This window comes from Halichoerus grypus, chromosome 11 (genome assembly GCF_964656455.1).
Source record: "Halichoerus grypus chromosome 11, mHalGry1.hap1.1, whole genome shotgun sequence".
NCBI lineage: Eukaryota > Metazoa > Chordata > Mammalia > Carnivora > Phocidae > Halichoerus > Halichoerus grypus.
The window spans coordinates 50,835,419-50,851,353 of NC_135722.1; the positions used below are offsets into that span (position 1 = coordinate 50,835,419).

Consider the following 15,935-nt stretch of genomic DNA (forward strand, 5'->3'; position numbering starts at 1 on the left):
AAAGAGTAGCGCGTTCTCAGATTGGATCGGGGAAGGCCTCTCTGATGAGGTGACATTGGAACAGACAGTGAAATGAAGGCGTGAGCCATGTGAATACTTGGGGGAAAGGCACTCCAGAAAGATGCAACAGTAAGCATTACTCCCTAGCACGTGAGCTATAGCAATACCTCTGGGAATATGCCAGAACAGGTCCTCGGCCTTGGCCAATCCTTTCTCTTGCCAGAGAAAGAATAAGCAGTAAGAAATGGGCTCCTGAATCAGGATCTCTTTCCCCTAATGGACTGGTGGTGCCTCCGGATGAAGCCCTCATTTAGTTTTGTGGTTTCAAACCCACATCCCAAAAGAACTACGTCTGGCAGGACTGTTGACAGTCCTTTCTTTGCCTCTCCTTCACACAGCTGTTAGTCAGTTGATTGCTCAGTCAGCTTTTGCTCAGCCCTTTGGTCAGCCAGTCAGCACAGTGGTTAAGAATGTGGGCTTTTGTTTGGATTCGGGATCTACCGCTTACTAGATGTAGGACCACAGACAAGTTACTTAACCTTTCTGGGTCTCATTTTTGTCACCTATAAAATGGTGAGAATCAGAGTTCTCACATCACAAGAGCAAAGTGAAGATATGGGAAGCTCCTAGCATAAATAAATGCCAAGGAAATATTGATTATTATTACCATCACCATTCATTTATTCATTCACCAAGCTCTCCCTGGCTTCCTACTCTGGTAGGTTCTGGGCAAGTTACTACATACAGAGACCAATATGCATAACTTCCGGGGCACCTGGGTGGCTCAGTCCTTAAGCGTCTGCATTCGGCTCAGGTCATGATCCCATGGTCCTGGGATCGAGCCCCGCACCAGGCTCCCTGCTCAGTGGGAGGCCTTCTTCTCCCTCTCCCACTCCCCCTGCTTGTGTTCCCTCTCTTACTGTCTCTCTGTCAAATAAATAAATAAAATCTTTAAAAAAAAAACCATGCATAACTTCCATCACAAGGGCTCTCTTCTAGAGAAGGAGACATGTAAGAAAACACATGAGGGTGCCTGGGTGGTTCAGTCGGTTAAGCGGCTGCCTTTGGCTCAGGTCATGATCCCAGGGTCCTGGGATGGAGTCCCACATCGGGCTCCTTGCTCAGCGGGGAACCTGCTTCTCCCTCTCCCTCTGTCTAACACTCCCCCTGCGTGTGGTCTCTCTCTCTCTCTCAAATACATACATACATACATACATACATAAAACCTTTAAAAAAATAAAAACATCTTATCTTTAAAAAAAAAGAAAAGAAAACACATGAGGATAAGATAGTACTTCATATGGGGTGATGTGGGGGGACCAAGAAAGGAATGGCTGACTGCTAGAGTGAGACAGAAAAGGCATCACAAAGCCTAGCTTCTTATCTGGCTACTCTGGATAGAGAGCACTCCAAAAGACCTACAGAATCTTACCAAAGTGGCCCTCTCCTAAAAGCGGTTTGGGCCTAGGCCTATGGTTTGTCTCTCTGAGTGGTTTCCTTCTGGCTTTCACTAGCAGCTTGCCATCTGCACCTTGAGGGAGGCAGGGGTCTTAGTTTTCTCATATGCTGTCAACCTCAAGCCCTGAATCATCATTACAAAAAGAATCCAGCCCTTGGGCCAAGGCCTCAGGTGACAGGCCCACAAGGCCACCCTGCACAAACCAGGTCTGCATGGGCACAGAACAGTAAGAGAACCTATTTTGGAATGTTGAATGAGCCAAACCACTTGTTTAAGATCACACATGGTAGAGCCAAGGGCAAACTTCTGTCTTCCGCATCCCTACACTGGGCCAGGCCCTGTGCTAAGTGTTAAGATATAAAATCACATAAGATAATGCCCTGAAGCAGTCTGGTGTGAAAACAGGCAAGGGAACAGATGGTTGCAATTAGTGTGCTAAATGCTATGATGCGATAAGGGTAAGGAGCTGTGGGAACACAGTAGGCACCTAACATAGCCTATGGTTTCCAGGGAAGATTTCCTAAAGAAGGGTATACTTAAGTTGAGTCTTAATTGTCAAATAGGATTCAATCAGATCAACAAGGGGGAAGGACAGAGGGGACAGTATATATGAAAGCATCAAGGAATGAAAGGAAACGACATATCCTAGTAACTTCAGATAAATCAGTGTAGCTATAGAAGAGATGGGATGGAAAGTGGTAGAAAATAAGGGGCACCTGCACCTCAATGTTCATAGCAGCAATGCCCACAATAGCCAAACTATGGAAAGAGCCCAGATGCCCATCGACAGATGAATGGATAATGAAGATGTGGGATATATATATACAACTAAATATTACTAAGCCATCGAAAAGAATGAAATCTTGCCATTTGCAACAACATGGATGGAACTAGAAGGTATTACGCTAAGTGAAATAAGTCACTCGAAAGACAAATACCATATGATTTCACTTGTATGTGGAATTTAAGAAACAAAACAGATGAACATAAGGGAAGGGAAGGAAAAATAAAGTAAGATAAAAACAGAGAGGCAAACCATAAGAGACTCTTAACTACAGGAAACAAACTGAGGGTTGCTGGAGGGGAGGTGGACGGGGGGATGGGATAACTGGGTGATGGGCATTAAGGAAGGCACTTGAAGTAATGAGCACTGGGTGTTACATGCAACTGATGAATCACTAAATTCTACCCCTGAAACTAATAATACACTATATTTTAACTAAATTAAATTTAAATTAAAATTTTCAAAAAAAAAAAAGAAAAAGAAGTAGATCACAGAAATTAGCATGCGCCTGATATGCTAATCTAGCACAATGCCTGGTATATAGAAGGTACTCAGTTATTTGTTTTCTTTTTTAATGCAGGCATGTTTGCACAAATTGTAGGAGAGAAACAGTACCTTTTGGGGCCAATACTACAAAGATGAATAGGCATGATGGAGAAACAGCACTAAAATATGAAGAAACTCTCAGGATATAAAAGATCACTAGATTTTTACTTACATATACATATTGAGCTTTTTTCCCCTAACTGAGATAATTTAGTTGAGATTACAAATGGACATTTAATTTTAATGCATCTAGCATCTCATAGATAAACACTAAAAAATCAATGGCATTTGCTATAATAACATCAACAACTACTGAGCTTTCAAGTACCTTATTGTGTTGAGTACCAAATGAGACGGCAGTTGTAACCTAAGCTTACTGCTAATTCTACAGAAACTCAAGTGTTACCTAACCAATAGAAGAGCCAATATTTATCTCTTCAAAATAACATATGATTATCATATATGATTACATGGGAATTTACTTGTACCATCTTTAGCAATACCTTTATTTATCCAGGTTCCAATTAAGAATATTTCTTCCACCTAAGAATTTGGTGTCCTAGCATGTTTGTTTCATTATTTAAAAAAAATTTTTTTTTTTTTTTAATGAGAAGCCACTGAAAAATGCAAGCAGAGACATGGTCAGATATTTACTTTTGAAAGATCTCTCTGGAACCAATCAAAGGACAAACTACAGTAGAGGTAGACTGAGCCAAGAAGAATAGTATGAAAGCATCCAAGCAAAAGATGATTAAGGGGAGGTTTCTGCTTCAGGCTAAGATGAAATAACTAGAATGGAATTCATCCTCCCTCCTGAAACAACCCAAAAAAAAAAAAAAAAAAAAACAGGAAAAAAAAGACAAAATATTTGAAACAATGGTTTTCAAGACATTGGACATCAGCCTACAATGGACAGTGATCTTTGAGAGATAGTAAACAAATGAGGCAGGTGATACAATTGCCCTAGCTTCTGGCTTTGAAAGAATTTCCAGGCCACAGTGCAGAGTGGAACTAAAGTTGAGAGGGAAGAAATGGAAGTACACTACTGTGGTTCTTACACTATATGTGATAAGGTATAATAGTATCTCTTCAGAAACCTCATGTACTATTGGTGGGAATATAAACTGGTGCAGTCACTGTGGAATACAGTATGGAGGTTCCTTAAAAAATTAAAAATAAAATTACCATATGATCCAGTAATTCTACTACTAGGTATTTACCCAAAGAAAATGAAAACACTAATTTGAAAAAATATATGCACCCCTGTTTACTGCAGCATGTTTTACAATAGCCAAGATATGAAAGCAATCTTAAGTATCCAGCAGTAGATGAATGGATAAAGGAAATGTGGTTACCATATGCAACAACACAGATGGACCTGGAGGGTATTATGTGAAGTAAAGTAAGTCAGACAGAGAAAAATAAATACCATATGATTTAACTTATATATGGAATCAAAAGAACAATACAAATGAACAAACAAACAAAGCAGAAACAGACCCATAAAACAGAGAACAAACTTGTGGTTGCCAGAGGAGAAGGGGCTAGGGGAAAGGGCAAAATGAATGAAAGGGAGTGGGATATACAAGCTTCCAAACAGAATGAATAAGTCACAGCAATGAAAGGTAGAGTAAAGGGAATACAATCAGTGGTATTGCAATTGCAATAGCATTATATAGTGACAGTAGCTACAGCTGTGGTGAGCACAGCATACATATAGAGTTGTTGAATCACTATGCTGTACGCCTGAAACTAATGTAATATTGTGTGTCAACTATATTTCAATAAAAACTAAAATAATAATATCCCTAGAAAGTAGACTGTGATAAGTTAAAGATGCATATTTTATCTTCTAGAGCAATCACTAAAATAACGAAAGAGTTAAACCAATAAAAAAAAGATAAAATGGAATCATAAAAACTACTCATTAATCCAAAAGAAGGCAGAAAAAGAGGAAAAGGGAATTAAAAAAAAACAGCAGGAGAAAACAGAAAACAAATAGCAAGATAGTAGCCTCAAATCTAATCAGATTAATAACCACATTAAATGTAAATGGTCTAAATACCCCAACTAAAAGGCAGAGATTATCAGATTGCAAAAAAAAAATACAAGACCCAATCATAAACTGTTTATAAGAAATGCATTTAAATATAAAAACACAAGGGGATGCCTGGGTGGCTCAGTCAGTTAAGCATCTGACTCTTGATTTCAACTCAGGTCATGATCTCAGGGTCGTGAGATGGAGCCCCATGTTGGGCTCCTCACTGGGTGTGAAGCCTGCTTAAGATTCTCTCTCCCTCGGGGCAATTGGGTGGCTCAGTCAGTTAAGCGTCTGCCATCAGCTCAGGTCATGATTCCAGGGTCCTGGGATTGAGCCCCGCAACATGCTCCTTGCTTGGTGGGGAGCCTGCTTCTCCCTCTGCCTGCTGTTCCCGCTGCTTGTGCTTGCTCTCTGTCTCTCTGTCTCTCTGTCTTTTGCTCTCTCTGTGTTAAATAAATAAAATCTTTAAAAAAAAAAAAGATTCTCTCTCCCTCTCCTTCTGCCACCCCCCAAAACACACACACGTAGATTAAAAGTAAATAGATGGAAAAAGATACACAAAACCAATAATACTTGAAAGAAAGTTTTATTAATATAAAAGGAGATTTCAGAGCAAAGACTATCACCAGGGAAAAAGAAAGTCATTTCATAATAATGAGATCAATTAATCAAGAAGACAAAATAATCTTAAATCTTGGGGCACTTGGCTGGCTCAGCTGATAAAGAATGAGGCTTTTGATCTCAGGGTCATGAGTTCGAGTCCTACATTGGGTGTGGAGATTACTTAAATAAATAAACTTAAAAAAAAAATCCTAAATCTTTATGCACCTAGTAAGAAACCTTCAAAATACATGAAGGTTGGCTCAGTCGTTAAGCGTCTACCTTCGGCTCAGGTCATGATCTCAGGGTCCTGGGATCGAGCCCCGCATCAAGCCCCGCATCGGGCTCCCTGCTCGGCCGGAAGCCTGCTTCTCCCTCTCCCACTCCCCCTGCTTGTGTTCCCTCTCTTGCTGTGTCTCTGTCAAATAAATAAAATCTTTAAAAAAAAATACATGAAGAAAAACTCATAGAATTAATAGGCAAGGAGAAATAGGCAAATCCACAATTATAGTTGGAAATTTAAATACTCCCCCTCAATAACTGATAAGAGCAATAGGCAGAAAATCAGCAAAGATACAGCAGACTTGAACAATACCATCAACCAACATGGCCTGACTGACGTTTATAGAACACTCCACCCAACAATAGTCAAGTGCACATACCAAGATATATGATGTTCAGGGACATAAAAAAAAAAAGGTTTTAAAAATTTTTAAAGGATTAAAAAATATTGAAAGGACTCCTACTCCTGAAACCAATATTACACTGTATGTTAAGTAACTAGAATTTAAAAATGTTTTAAAGGATTCAAGACATACAAAGTACGTTCTCAGACCACAATGGAATTAAACTGGAAATCGATAACAGAAAAATCTCTGGAAAATCCCCCAACATTTGAAAACTACATACCATGCTTCTAAAAAACTCAGGAATCAAAGACATCAAAAAGGAAAGAGAAAGTATTTTGAACTGAATGAAAATCAAAAGAAAACATATCATCTAACATAGTGAAGAACCATTACTAGATGGATGTCAGATATAAGACAGATTTCAGAGGTATGCATTTCCAGGGCCAAAAGAATTCCTCAAATTGGAATACATTATTAAGGAATACACTGTATTGGAGTTACTGGAGACTGTATCAGACCAAAAAAGAAAAAAGAAAAAGTGATAATAAGGATTCATCACCAGTTGTGTTTTCATTTTAGGTATTTTTACTCTGTCTATGCCACCAATAAACCAGTTAGAAAAAAGCAAACAACCAAAACATACCAGAATTTGCAAAATACCTAAAGCAGTACTTACGGGAAATTTATAGCATTAAATGTCTATATTAGAAAAAAGGAGGGGAGGGGGCTGGGAGGATGGATTAGCCTGGTGATGGGTATTGAGGAGGACACGTTCTGCATGGAGCACTGGGTGTTATGCACAAACAATGAATCATGGAACACTATATCTAAAACTAATGATGTAATGTATGGGGATTAACATAACAATAAAAAAAATTTAAAAAAAAAAAAAAAGAAAAAGAAAAAAGGAAAGGCCTCAAATCAATGATCTTAGTTTCCACCTTAACAAACTAGAAAAGAAGAACAAATTAAACCCAAAGTAAGCAGAAGAAAGAAAATAATAAAGATCAATGTAAAAACCAATGAAATAGCCAACAATAGAGAAAATCCTTGTGACCAAACACTGGTCCTTTGAGTATATCAATGTATTAAAAAGAATAATAAGAAAAGGTTATGGGGCGCCTGGGTGGCTCAGTTGGTTAAGCGACTGCCTTCAGCTCAGGTCATGATCCCGGAATCCTGGGATCGAATCCCACATCGGGCTCCCTGCTCAGCAGGGGGTCTGCTTCTCCCTCTGACCCTCTTCCCTCTCGTGCTCTCTGTCTCTCATTCTCTCTCTCTCAAATAAATAAATAAAATCTTTAAAAAAAAAAAGACAAGGTTATGAATAAATGTACGCCAGTAAATTGATGACTTAATGAAATAGACAAATTGAAGACACAAAATACAAAAGCTCACTCAAGAAGAAATAGATAACCTAACAGTCCTATACCTATTCAAGAAATTGACACTGTTATTAAAAACCTTGTCACAAAGAAAACTCCAGGATCATGTGGCTTTATTGGTGAACTCTAGCAAATATTTACAGAAAAATAATACCAACTCTATATGAAGTCTTCTGAAAAATTGAAGAATACTTCCCAATTAATTCAATGAGGCCAGCATAATCCTGATACCAAAAACAAAGGTATTATAAGAAAACTATAAGCCAATATCCCTCATTAACAAAGATATAAAAATTTGAAATGAAATTTTAGCAAACAGAATCCAACCATACAGTAAAAGGATAATGACCAAGTGGGGTTTATCCCAAGAATGCAGGGTTGGATTAACATTTAAAAATTAATCAATGTGGGGCGCCTGGATGGCTCAGTCAGTTAAGCATCTGACTCTTGATTTTGGTTCAGGTCATGATCTTGGGGTTGTGAGATCAAGCCCCAAGTTGGGCTCCATGATCAAGGTGGAGTCTCCTTGGGATTCTCTCTCTCCCTCTCTCTCTGCCCTCCCCCTGTTCATGTGCTCTCTCTCTCTCTCTCTCTCAAATAAATAAATAAAATCTTTTTTAAAAATAATCAATGTAGGGCGCCTGGGTGGCTCAGTCGTTAAGCGTCTGCCTTCAGCTCGGGTCATGGTCCCAGGGTCCTGGGATCGAGCCCCACATCGGGCTCCTGCTTGGCGGGAAGCCTGCTTCTCCCTCTCCCACTCCCCCTGCTTGTGTTCCCTCTCTCACTGTGTCTCTCTCTGTCAAATAAATAAATAAAATATTTTAAAAAATAAAAATAATCAATGTAATTCACCATCTTAGCAAATAAAAATAGAAAAAACAGGCAATCATCTCAACAGACACAGAAAACTCATTTGATAAAATCCAACATCCATTCCTGATAAAAGCTCTCAGCAAATCAGTAATAGAAAGTCACTTCCTCAATTTAACAAAAGACTTTTGCAAAAAAATCCCCACAGCTAATGTTATATTTAATGGTGAAAGACTGAATGTTTTCCTCCTGAGATCAGAAACAAGACACAGATGCCTACTGTTACCACTTCCCTTCAAGACTGTACTGGAGATATTAACCAGGGCAATCAGACAAGAAGAAGGATTTTTTTTTAAAGACCTTATTTATTGGGGCACCTGGGTGGCTCAGTTGGTTGGGCATCTGCCTTCAGCTCAGGTCATGATCCCAGAGTCCTGGGATCGAGCCCCACGTCAGGCTCCCTGCTCAGCAGAGAGCCTGCTTCTCCCTTTCCCTCTGCTGCTCCCCCTGCTTGTACTCCCCCCTTCAAAAGAATAAATAAAATCTTAAAAAAAAAAAAGACCTTGTTTATTTAAGTAATCTCTACACCCAACATGGAGCCCAAACCCACAACCCTGAGATCAAGAGTTGCACACTCTACCAACTGAACCAGCCAGATACCACCACAAGAAAAAGTCTTTAAAGACATCCAGATTGGAAAATAAAATAATAAAGCTTTCTTTATTAGAAGACTTGATTATCTCAGTTGAAACTCTGATGGTATCTCACTAATAAGTGAGTTTATTGCAAGGTTGCAGAATACAAGGATCAATATATAAAAATCAAATTTTTACATATCTTACCACAATTTAAAATATACTATTTACAATAACCCAAAATCTATGAAATAGAGATAAATCTGACAAAATATATGAAAGACCTGTACACTGAAAACTATAAAATACTACCGAGAGAAAGTATGTCTCCTAAATAAATAGAAAGATGTACCTTGTTCATGGATCAGAGAACTCAATATTGGGAAGATGTCAGTTCTGTCAAACTGAGCTACAGATTCAGTGTAATGCCAATCAAAATCCTATCAGGCTTTTTTGTAGAAATTGACAAGTTGGTTCACAAACAAACAGCCAAAACAAGTTGGAAAAAGGGAAACCAAGTTGGAAGGCGAACGCTATCTGGCTAAAAGGTTATTATAAGACTATTGTAATCAAAATAGCACGGTATTAACAATAAGGACAAATAGATCAGTGGATCAGAATGTAAAGTCCAGAAATAAACCCATACTTATATGGATAATTTATTTATTTATTTTTATTATGTATGTTAGTCACCATACAGTACACCATTAGTTTTTGATGTAGTGTTCCACAATTCACTGTTTGTGTATAACACCCAGTGCTCCATGCAATACGTGCCCTCCTTAATACCAACTGATTTTTAGCAGTGGAGAAAGGACAGAATTTTCAACAAATGGTTCTAGAACAATTGAGACATCCATGAGCACAAAAAAGATCTCGGATCCATACTTAACACTAACATACACGAATACAGAACAGATCAGAGGCCTAAACATAAAACCTACAACTATAAAACTTCTAGAGGGGAACATGGGAGAAAATCCTTGTGTAATCTTGGGTTAGGCAAATATTTCTTACATATGACACCAAAGAATGATCCACAAAAGCACAAATTGAAAAACTGGCCTTCAGAAAAATTAAAACTTACCGTTCTTCAAAAGAATGATAAGCCACAGACTGGAAGAAAATCTTTGCAAAACATGTATCTCATAAAGGATATCCATTTGTATACATGTGTCAAAACTCAAAAAAATTATACTTTCAATATTTACATCTGATTGTATTATCAAGTACAAATGAATAAATCTTTCAAAAAGATGAAGTTGAGCTAAGGCAGTATCATAGGAGATGCACATAAAATATAGGAGAGAGGTAGAATCCTTAGGACTTGGTAACAGAAATAGGTGAGACATGCTCAGTTTCCTTTATTAAATGTGGATTCAAGTAAGACCTTTTACCTTCAAGTAGCTATTTAATATAAACCAAAAATGACTGCAGTGTTAAATCACCGCATTGATGCTAGTTGGGTTTTGTTGCTGTTTTTGTTGGAAAAAAAGGATCTAAAAGAATCCAAGACAAAGATAAAGAAAAAGTCAATGATATCTTTCCCCCCTAAAATGTAGCAACAATGGCTGAGGTATTTAACTCAATGGCTTAAAGATTCACTTAGCAAAGTAATTTTTATGTAACTAAAACAAGAGGATAAACACCTCTCACTGGGTTTATGTAAAAGCAAAAAGGGGATGCCTGCTCTTTTATACTGATCTGACTTCTGAAATGGTTTAGACAGAAGTCCAATGCCACCTGCCCCTGCTGGGTTATGTCAACGGACAAAGGCCAGTTCTGCAGGGTGTCTCTCTAAAAGCCTCCCGGTTTGCCAGTATTTCTCCAACTGCCTCCTATGAAAAATCCCATCCTACAAAGAATAGCACAGACAGAACTGGAGATCTGTTGAGTTTATTTCATTATTTCCAAATTATTATTTGGAATTATTTCCAAATTATTTCCAGTAGAAAATAAATATTTTCTCAAGGCAAAGTTCAAAGTTACACTAGAATACTGGGTTCTTTTGCTTTTAGCTGGAATCATATTATTTAGTTAGAATCAAAGTTGATAGTTTAAGATGGTTTTGATCCATACAAATGGGGAAAGAAATTATTACTTTTGTTTGGCTGATAGCATCTTTTGAAATCACATGTCCAGGAAAGGGGAGAAAAAATAGTAATGATGCACTTTGTTTAGAAGAATAGAAACCGTGTTTTAGAGGATAATCCTCTTAGGTCAGTGCCTCCCACCATCCTCTAAGGGCACTGTTACTGTTTCCACTGGCTCAAATATGCAAACAATAATTCTGTTTCTCAAAGATTCTACAAAATCTACCTGGCCTACCTTCCTTTAAAGAACTGCCAGCCCCCCTTCCTCTTAGAGGGATTGGAAATTGCCGCAGCCCCCCACCAAGCCGCATACATATTCTCTCACTACCTCTACCCTACATAATAAGTCTGTGATCCAAACTATGCCAATCTGATTCTCCCTCCACCATATCTGACCGTTGAGCAAAGATACTTAGTTAGATAAAAAATGAATGAAGCAGAGACATCTAAGAGTAGCTAATTAGAAAAGGCCAATCCCCTAGTCCCTGCTGCTGGGATCCCTGGAGTTTCCCTTGTTCTTGATCCTTCCTCAGCCCAGTTTGTTCGACTCTTTCTTACTTAATTTTGTATAACAAAGAATTCGGTGGTCTTTGTCTTCAGGTCAATTTCCCTGGTGATAGGAATATCTCTGTTATTCATGGTGGAGCCCTTGGATCACACTTGAGTTTGAGCTAATGACTCTGGATGGGGGCTAGTGACCAGGAAGACCAACCAGGTGACTAGGGGATTGGGCCTTTGGGCCAGGAGATATTAGCTCAACCTTCAGAAAGGAAAAGGGGGTGCAGAATGAGTGCCATCATGGAGCCAGTGATTCAATCAATCATGTCTATGAAATAGGACCTCAATAAAAACTCTGGACACTGAGGCTCCGATGAGCTTTCTGGTCAGCAAACGTATTCGTGATTAATGTGCTGGGAGGGTGATAGGTCCTGATTTCATGAAGGGAAGAGACAGAAGTTCCAAATTCAGGACCCTCCTAGACCTCGCCCTATTGGTCTCTTCTTTTGTCTGGCCCTAACTTTTATCCATTATAGTAAAATGGTAATCATAAGTACAGCACTTTCCTGAGTTCTGTGAGTCATTTAGCAAATTGTCAAACCTGAGGGGATAGTGGGAACCCATGATTTGTAGCCAGTCGGTCAGAGCACAGGTGGCTGGAAACACCCAAAGTTTATGGCTGGTCAGTGTCTGAAGTGACAGCAGTCCTCTTGGGGACTATGCCCTTAGCCTGTGAAGTCTGCACTAACTGGGCAGTCAGTGACAGAATCGCATTGCATTATTTCATGAAACACTCTCTCCGCCTCATATTCCTCATCTGTAAATGGAGACAATCATGGTATTTCGACTTCAAAGGGTTTTTGTGCAAAACAAACGAGTTAATATCCATAAATCACTCAGAACAGTGGCTAGCATATATCAAATACTATGTAAATATTAAAGTCAGTTTTTTAGTTCTTGTTGTTTTTATTACTTAAGTCTAGAACTGGCTAATGTAGCAATTATCAGGCTTTTCTGTTAAAATCTAAGTAACACTGAGAAAACACTGGCTCCCACCATCAGTCAGAAAATGTTAACCACACTAATCATGTAGATGGTACTGACACTAGCCAGCTTATGTTCTGCACACAAATGAACACTGCTGATATCTATCTCATCTAGCAAAACTCAGGCCAGCCAGCTTGTGCCAGCGCCAGAGGATCACATGCGTTTTGTAGCTCTGGGAATCATCACTCCAGAGATTAGGGGCCTTGTTGTAAATAACGAAGCAAATTGTCAGGAGGAATAGTACACATGAAGATCCTTACTTTTAGCTTGTCGAATCACCAGGCATGACACATGGTGAGCAAATCCTAAAATGATACATACATGTCACCTCTCGGCTTAGCTATGAGCTACCTCCCAGTGCACTGGAATGTTTCTCTGCTCATCAGTAATGGGAACCAACCCCTCAAAACTCACTCCATTGTCTTCCATCTTCCTGTCATTTAGAACATACCTGGAAGTGTTCCAAATAGTTGCTGAGTCCAGGAATAAAGTTCTTACCAGAAAATTGTCTTGGATGCTTTTTAGTATTATGATTTCATCCCTCTGTTTCTGCCCTCTCTTGGTCACTTTCCCTTCCCAGCTACTTCTGTGCGAGCTTTCAGAGAAGGCCAGGAATGCTCTCCCTGCCATTGTTCATTCCAAATTCCCACTTATGAAACCCAGTCTTCAAACCCAGGCGCCATGTCCTCATGTTGTTACAGAAAAAAGGAGAAAACTAAAATTAAACAGTACTAATAGAAGATTTTTCCTGGCAGTGCCGGTATAATTCCAAAGATCATTTCACTGCTTGATCTCGCATCAGCAGACAGCCAGAGCTGCTCAGGAGCTATTAAACAAAACCCCCACAAGGAACTCGGCTCCTAACGATTTCCAGAAAGTGGTCTGTAGAGCTCACTTACGCTTCTTCTAAACTGATAAAAACACAGAGTGAACAGGAAGTATCAGGACTAGAATCCAGAATTCTTGCTTCGAATCTCACGTTCCCCACGTATATTATACATGATCCCTTCCAGATCTAAAATTCTATAATCCTAGGCAAGATCAAAACAAAAATAGACACTGCCTCATTTCCTACCAAAACTGGTTTTCTCTACCACCAGACCAGTGCTTTCAACCGAGATGGCATGGAAAAGCATTGGCCCAGCGAGAGGAAGGTCCAGGTCTAAATCCTGGCTCTACTATTTACTAAGTGTGTGAAAACGAAAAAATTGCTTTATAAATCTGGGTCTAAGGCTCCTCATCTGCAAAAGCAGGGGCCCTGGTGGTCACTGAAGTTTAACCCTTCTTAGCATCAAGACCTACCCTATGAGACCCTGCAAATAGACTGCTTCCAATCTTGTTAGTATCAAAGGACACTCCAGCCACATATAGAGATGGAGAGGAGGCTAAAGTGCTGTTTTTCCCTTCCCTGTCAAGCTTCACAAGGTTAGATATGCTCTTTCACTCAGAGCTCTGAAGCAAATGCTCCAGGGGAAAAAAAAAAAAATGGTAGTCATGGTTTAACAGTTTTATGTATAAGAAATAACTAAAGTTTTTATTTAATAAGTTCAACATGAGGCCACAGAATGACATCCTGCTGAAGACTCCAGTATCTAATCAGGCTGCATTCACAGATGCACACAGGGTCCAGAACTAAGAAGTTGACAGTCCTGCTCAACTCTGAGCTGGTCAAACCACACCTAGGGGTCTGCATCCGACTCTAGGAGCTATGATCTAAGACATTAACAAAAGTGTTCACAGGCAGGAAACCAAGATGAGGAGGAGGCTGAGAAAACATGTTTCCTTCAAAGAACCTGGCTATTTAACCTGGAAAAGAGAAGGCTCAGGGGAGACTCCATCTTACTTCCAGCCAATCTTTGAATCACCTAGGTCTCAGCAGAGCTGAGACCAAGTGGGGAGCTATGGAAGGAAGGGGCTGCCTCAAAAGGCCAACAAGCTCCCTATCTCTGGAGAAGCAGCAGAAAGTGGGGTAGGTGGTGGAGATGGGGAGGGACATGATGGAATTCAATTAGAATTCCAATGAGGAGCAGCTCCAACTCTATTTGGAGCATCTTCCCCCCACTCCCAGCGGTGACTAGATTCAGTCTTATTCAGTGACTATATGTAGAACCATTTTAATAATTTGCTCTTTACAAAGCATTTTATACTCATGTACTTTTAAGGCCAAGTTGCTGCCCATCTTCATCTGTCTTCTCTAAACCTTCCAGCAACTAAGATTGACAACCAAGCTGCCTATTACCTTCTGAAGACTTCCATGCCTTCCACAGGTCCTCCACACTGATGAGCTTATCCTCACCATGGAAGGTGCTGTGTTTCACTGTCGGGTCATGGTAATTGAGGTCTTCCCTCAGGAACTGCAAGGGAAAAGCACACAAGTCACAAGAGATACCTAGGAGCCAGCCCACCAAGATCTCCATGCAGGCCATCCAGCTTTCCACAGCACACTCCATTCACCCAACGTACATGTGTATCACACCACTTATCTGTCTTTCCAAGTGCATATGTCCTAGTTGCCAACTACACTGCCTCTTCTTTTTTGTTGTATGTTTCACTTGAAAAAAATGAATAAGTCCTCCCTCATATTTTTCTAATTATGGATAGATACTAAATAATAGTTAACCAGAATTCAATCAGCTAGAAGAAGGAAGAAGGATGGGGAAAAAGAATTAACAATTTGTGATCACTTGTTTATACACTAAGCAATATTCTAAGAACCTCTACAATATTTTTTCATCTAATCCTCTACAACCAATGAATTATCACACCTATTTTACAAACGAGAACAATAATACGCTAAGATAATGCAACTTGCCCCAAATCACATTAAATTGAGAGATTAAATTACTTTTTATGATGGTTTTAAAATGTGTCCACAATTCTATGACAATCCTCCCACAAAAGGTGAATTCCCCTCCCCCTGAATATAGGCTGACATGAGTGACTCATCTTTTAACAAACAGAATGTGGCAGCAATAATGTCAAATGACTCCAAGGCTAGGTGAGAAAAGGCAATACAGAGTCCACCTGGCTCTCTCCCTTTTGGGACACATGCCTTGAGAGTCCTGAACAACATATATGAAGCCTGGCTACCCAAAAGCCACCATTCTGGAGATCATATGGGAAGACTATATAGAAATATAGAGAGATGTCTGAGCAGCCGCAGCTGTTTGTCTCCCCAGCCCAGGAGTCAGACATGTGAGTGACTGAGGCTTCAGGTGATTCCAGTCCCCGGCTTCTGAGTCACTGCATCTGATCTCAAGTGGACACAGATGAGCTGTCCCTGCTGAGCCATGCCCTGGCTGCAGGTAAATGACAAAAGAAATGCTGTTGCTGTTTTAAGCCATTGAGTTTTGGGGAAGTTTGTTATACAGCATTAGATAACTCTAACATTTCCTCAAGGTTACAGCT

The 15,935-nt window shown here is 39.6% G+C and overlaps 1 protein-coding gene across 5 annotated transcripts in view; it reads right to left on the reverse strand.

Moving 5' to 3' along the window:
* The window catches only part of STIM1 (stromal interaction molecule 1), a 187,318-nt gene that overhangs the window by 40,013 nt on the left and 131,370 nt on the right, over positions 1-15,935 (reverse strand). For all 5 annotated transcript variants that reach the window (XM_078058475.1, XM_078058476.1, XM_078058477.1 and 2 more), the window contains exon 3: positions 14,767-14,881. In XM_078058475.1, the coding sequence (XP_077914601.1) occupies positions 14,767-14,881 (115 nt within the window). The remainder of the gene's footprint in view (positions 1-14,766; positions 14,882-15,935) is intronic.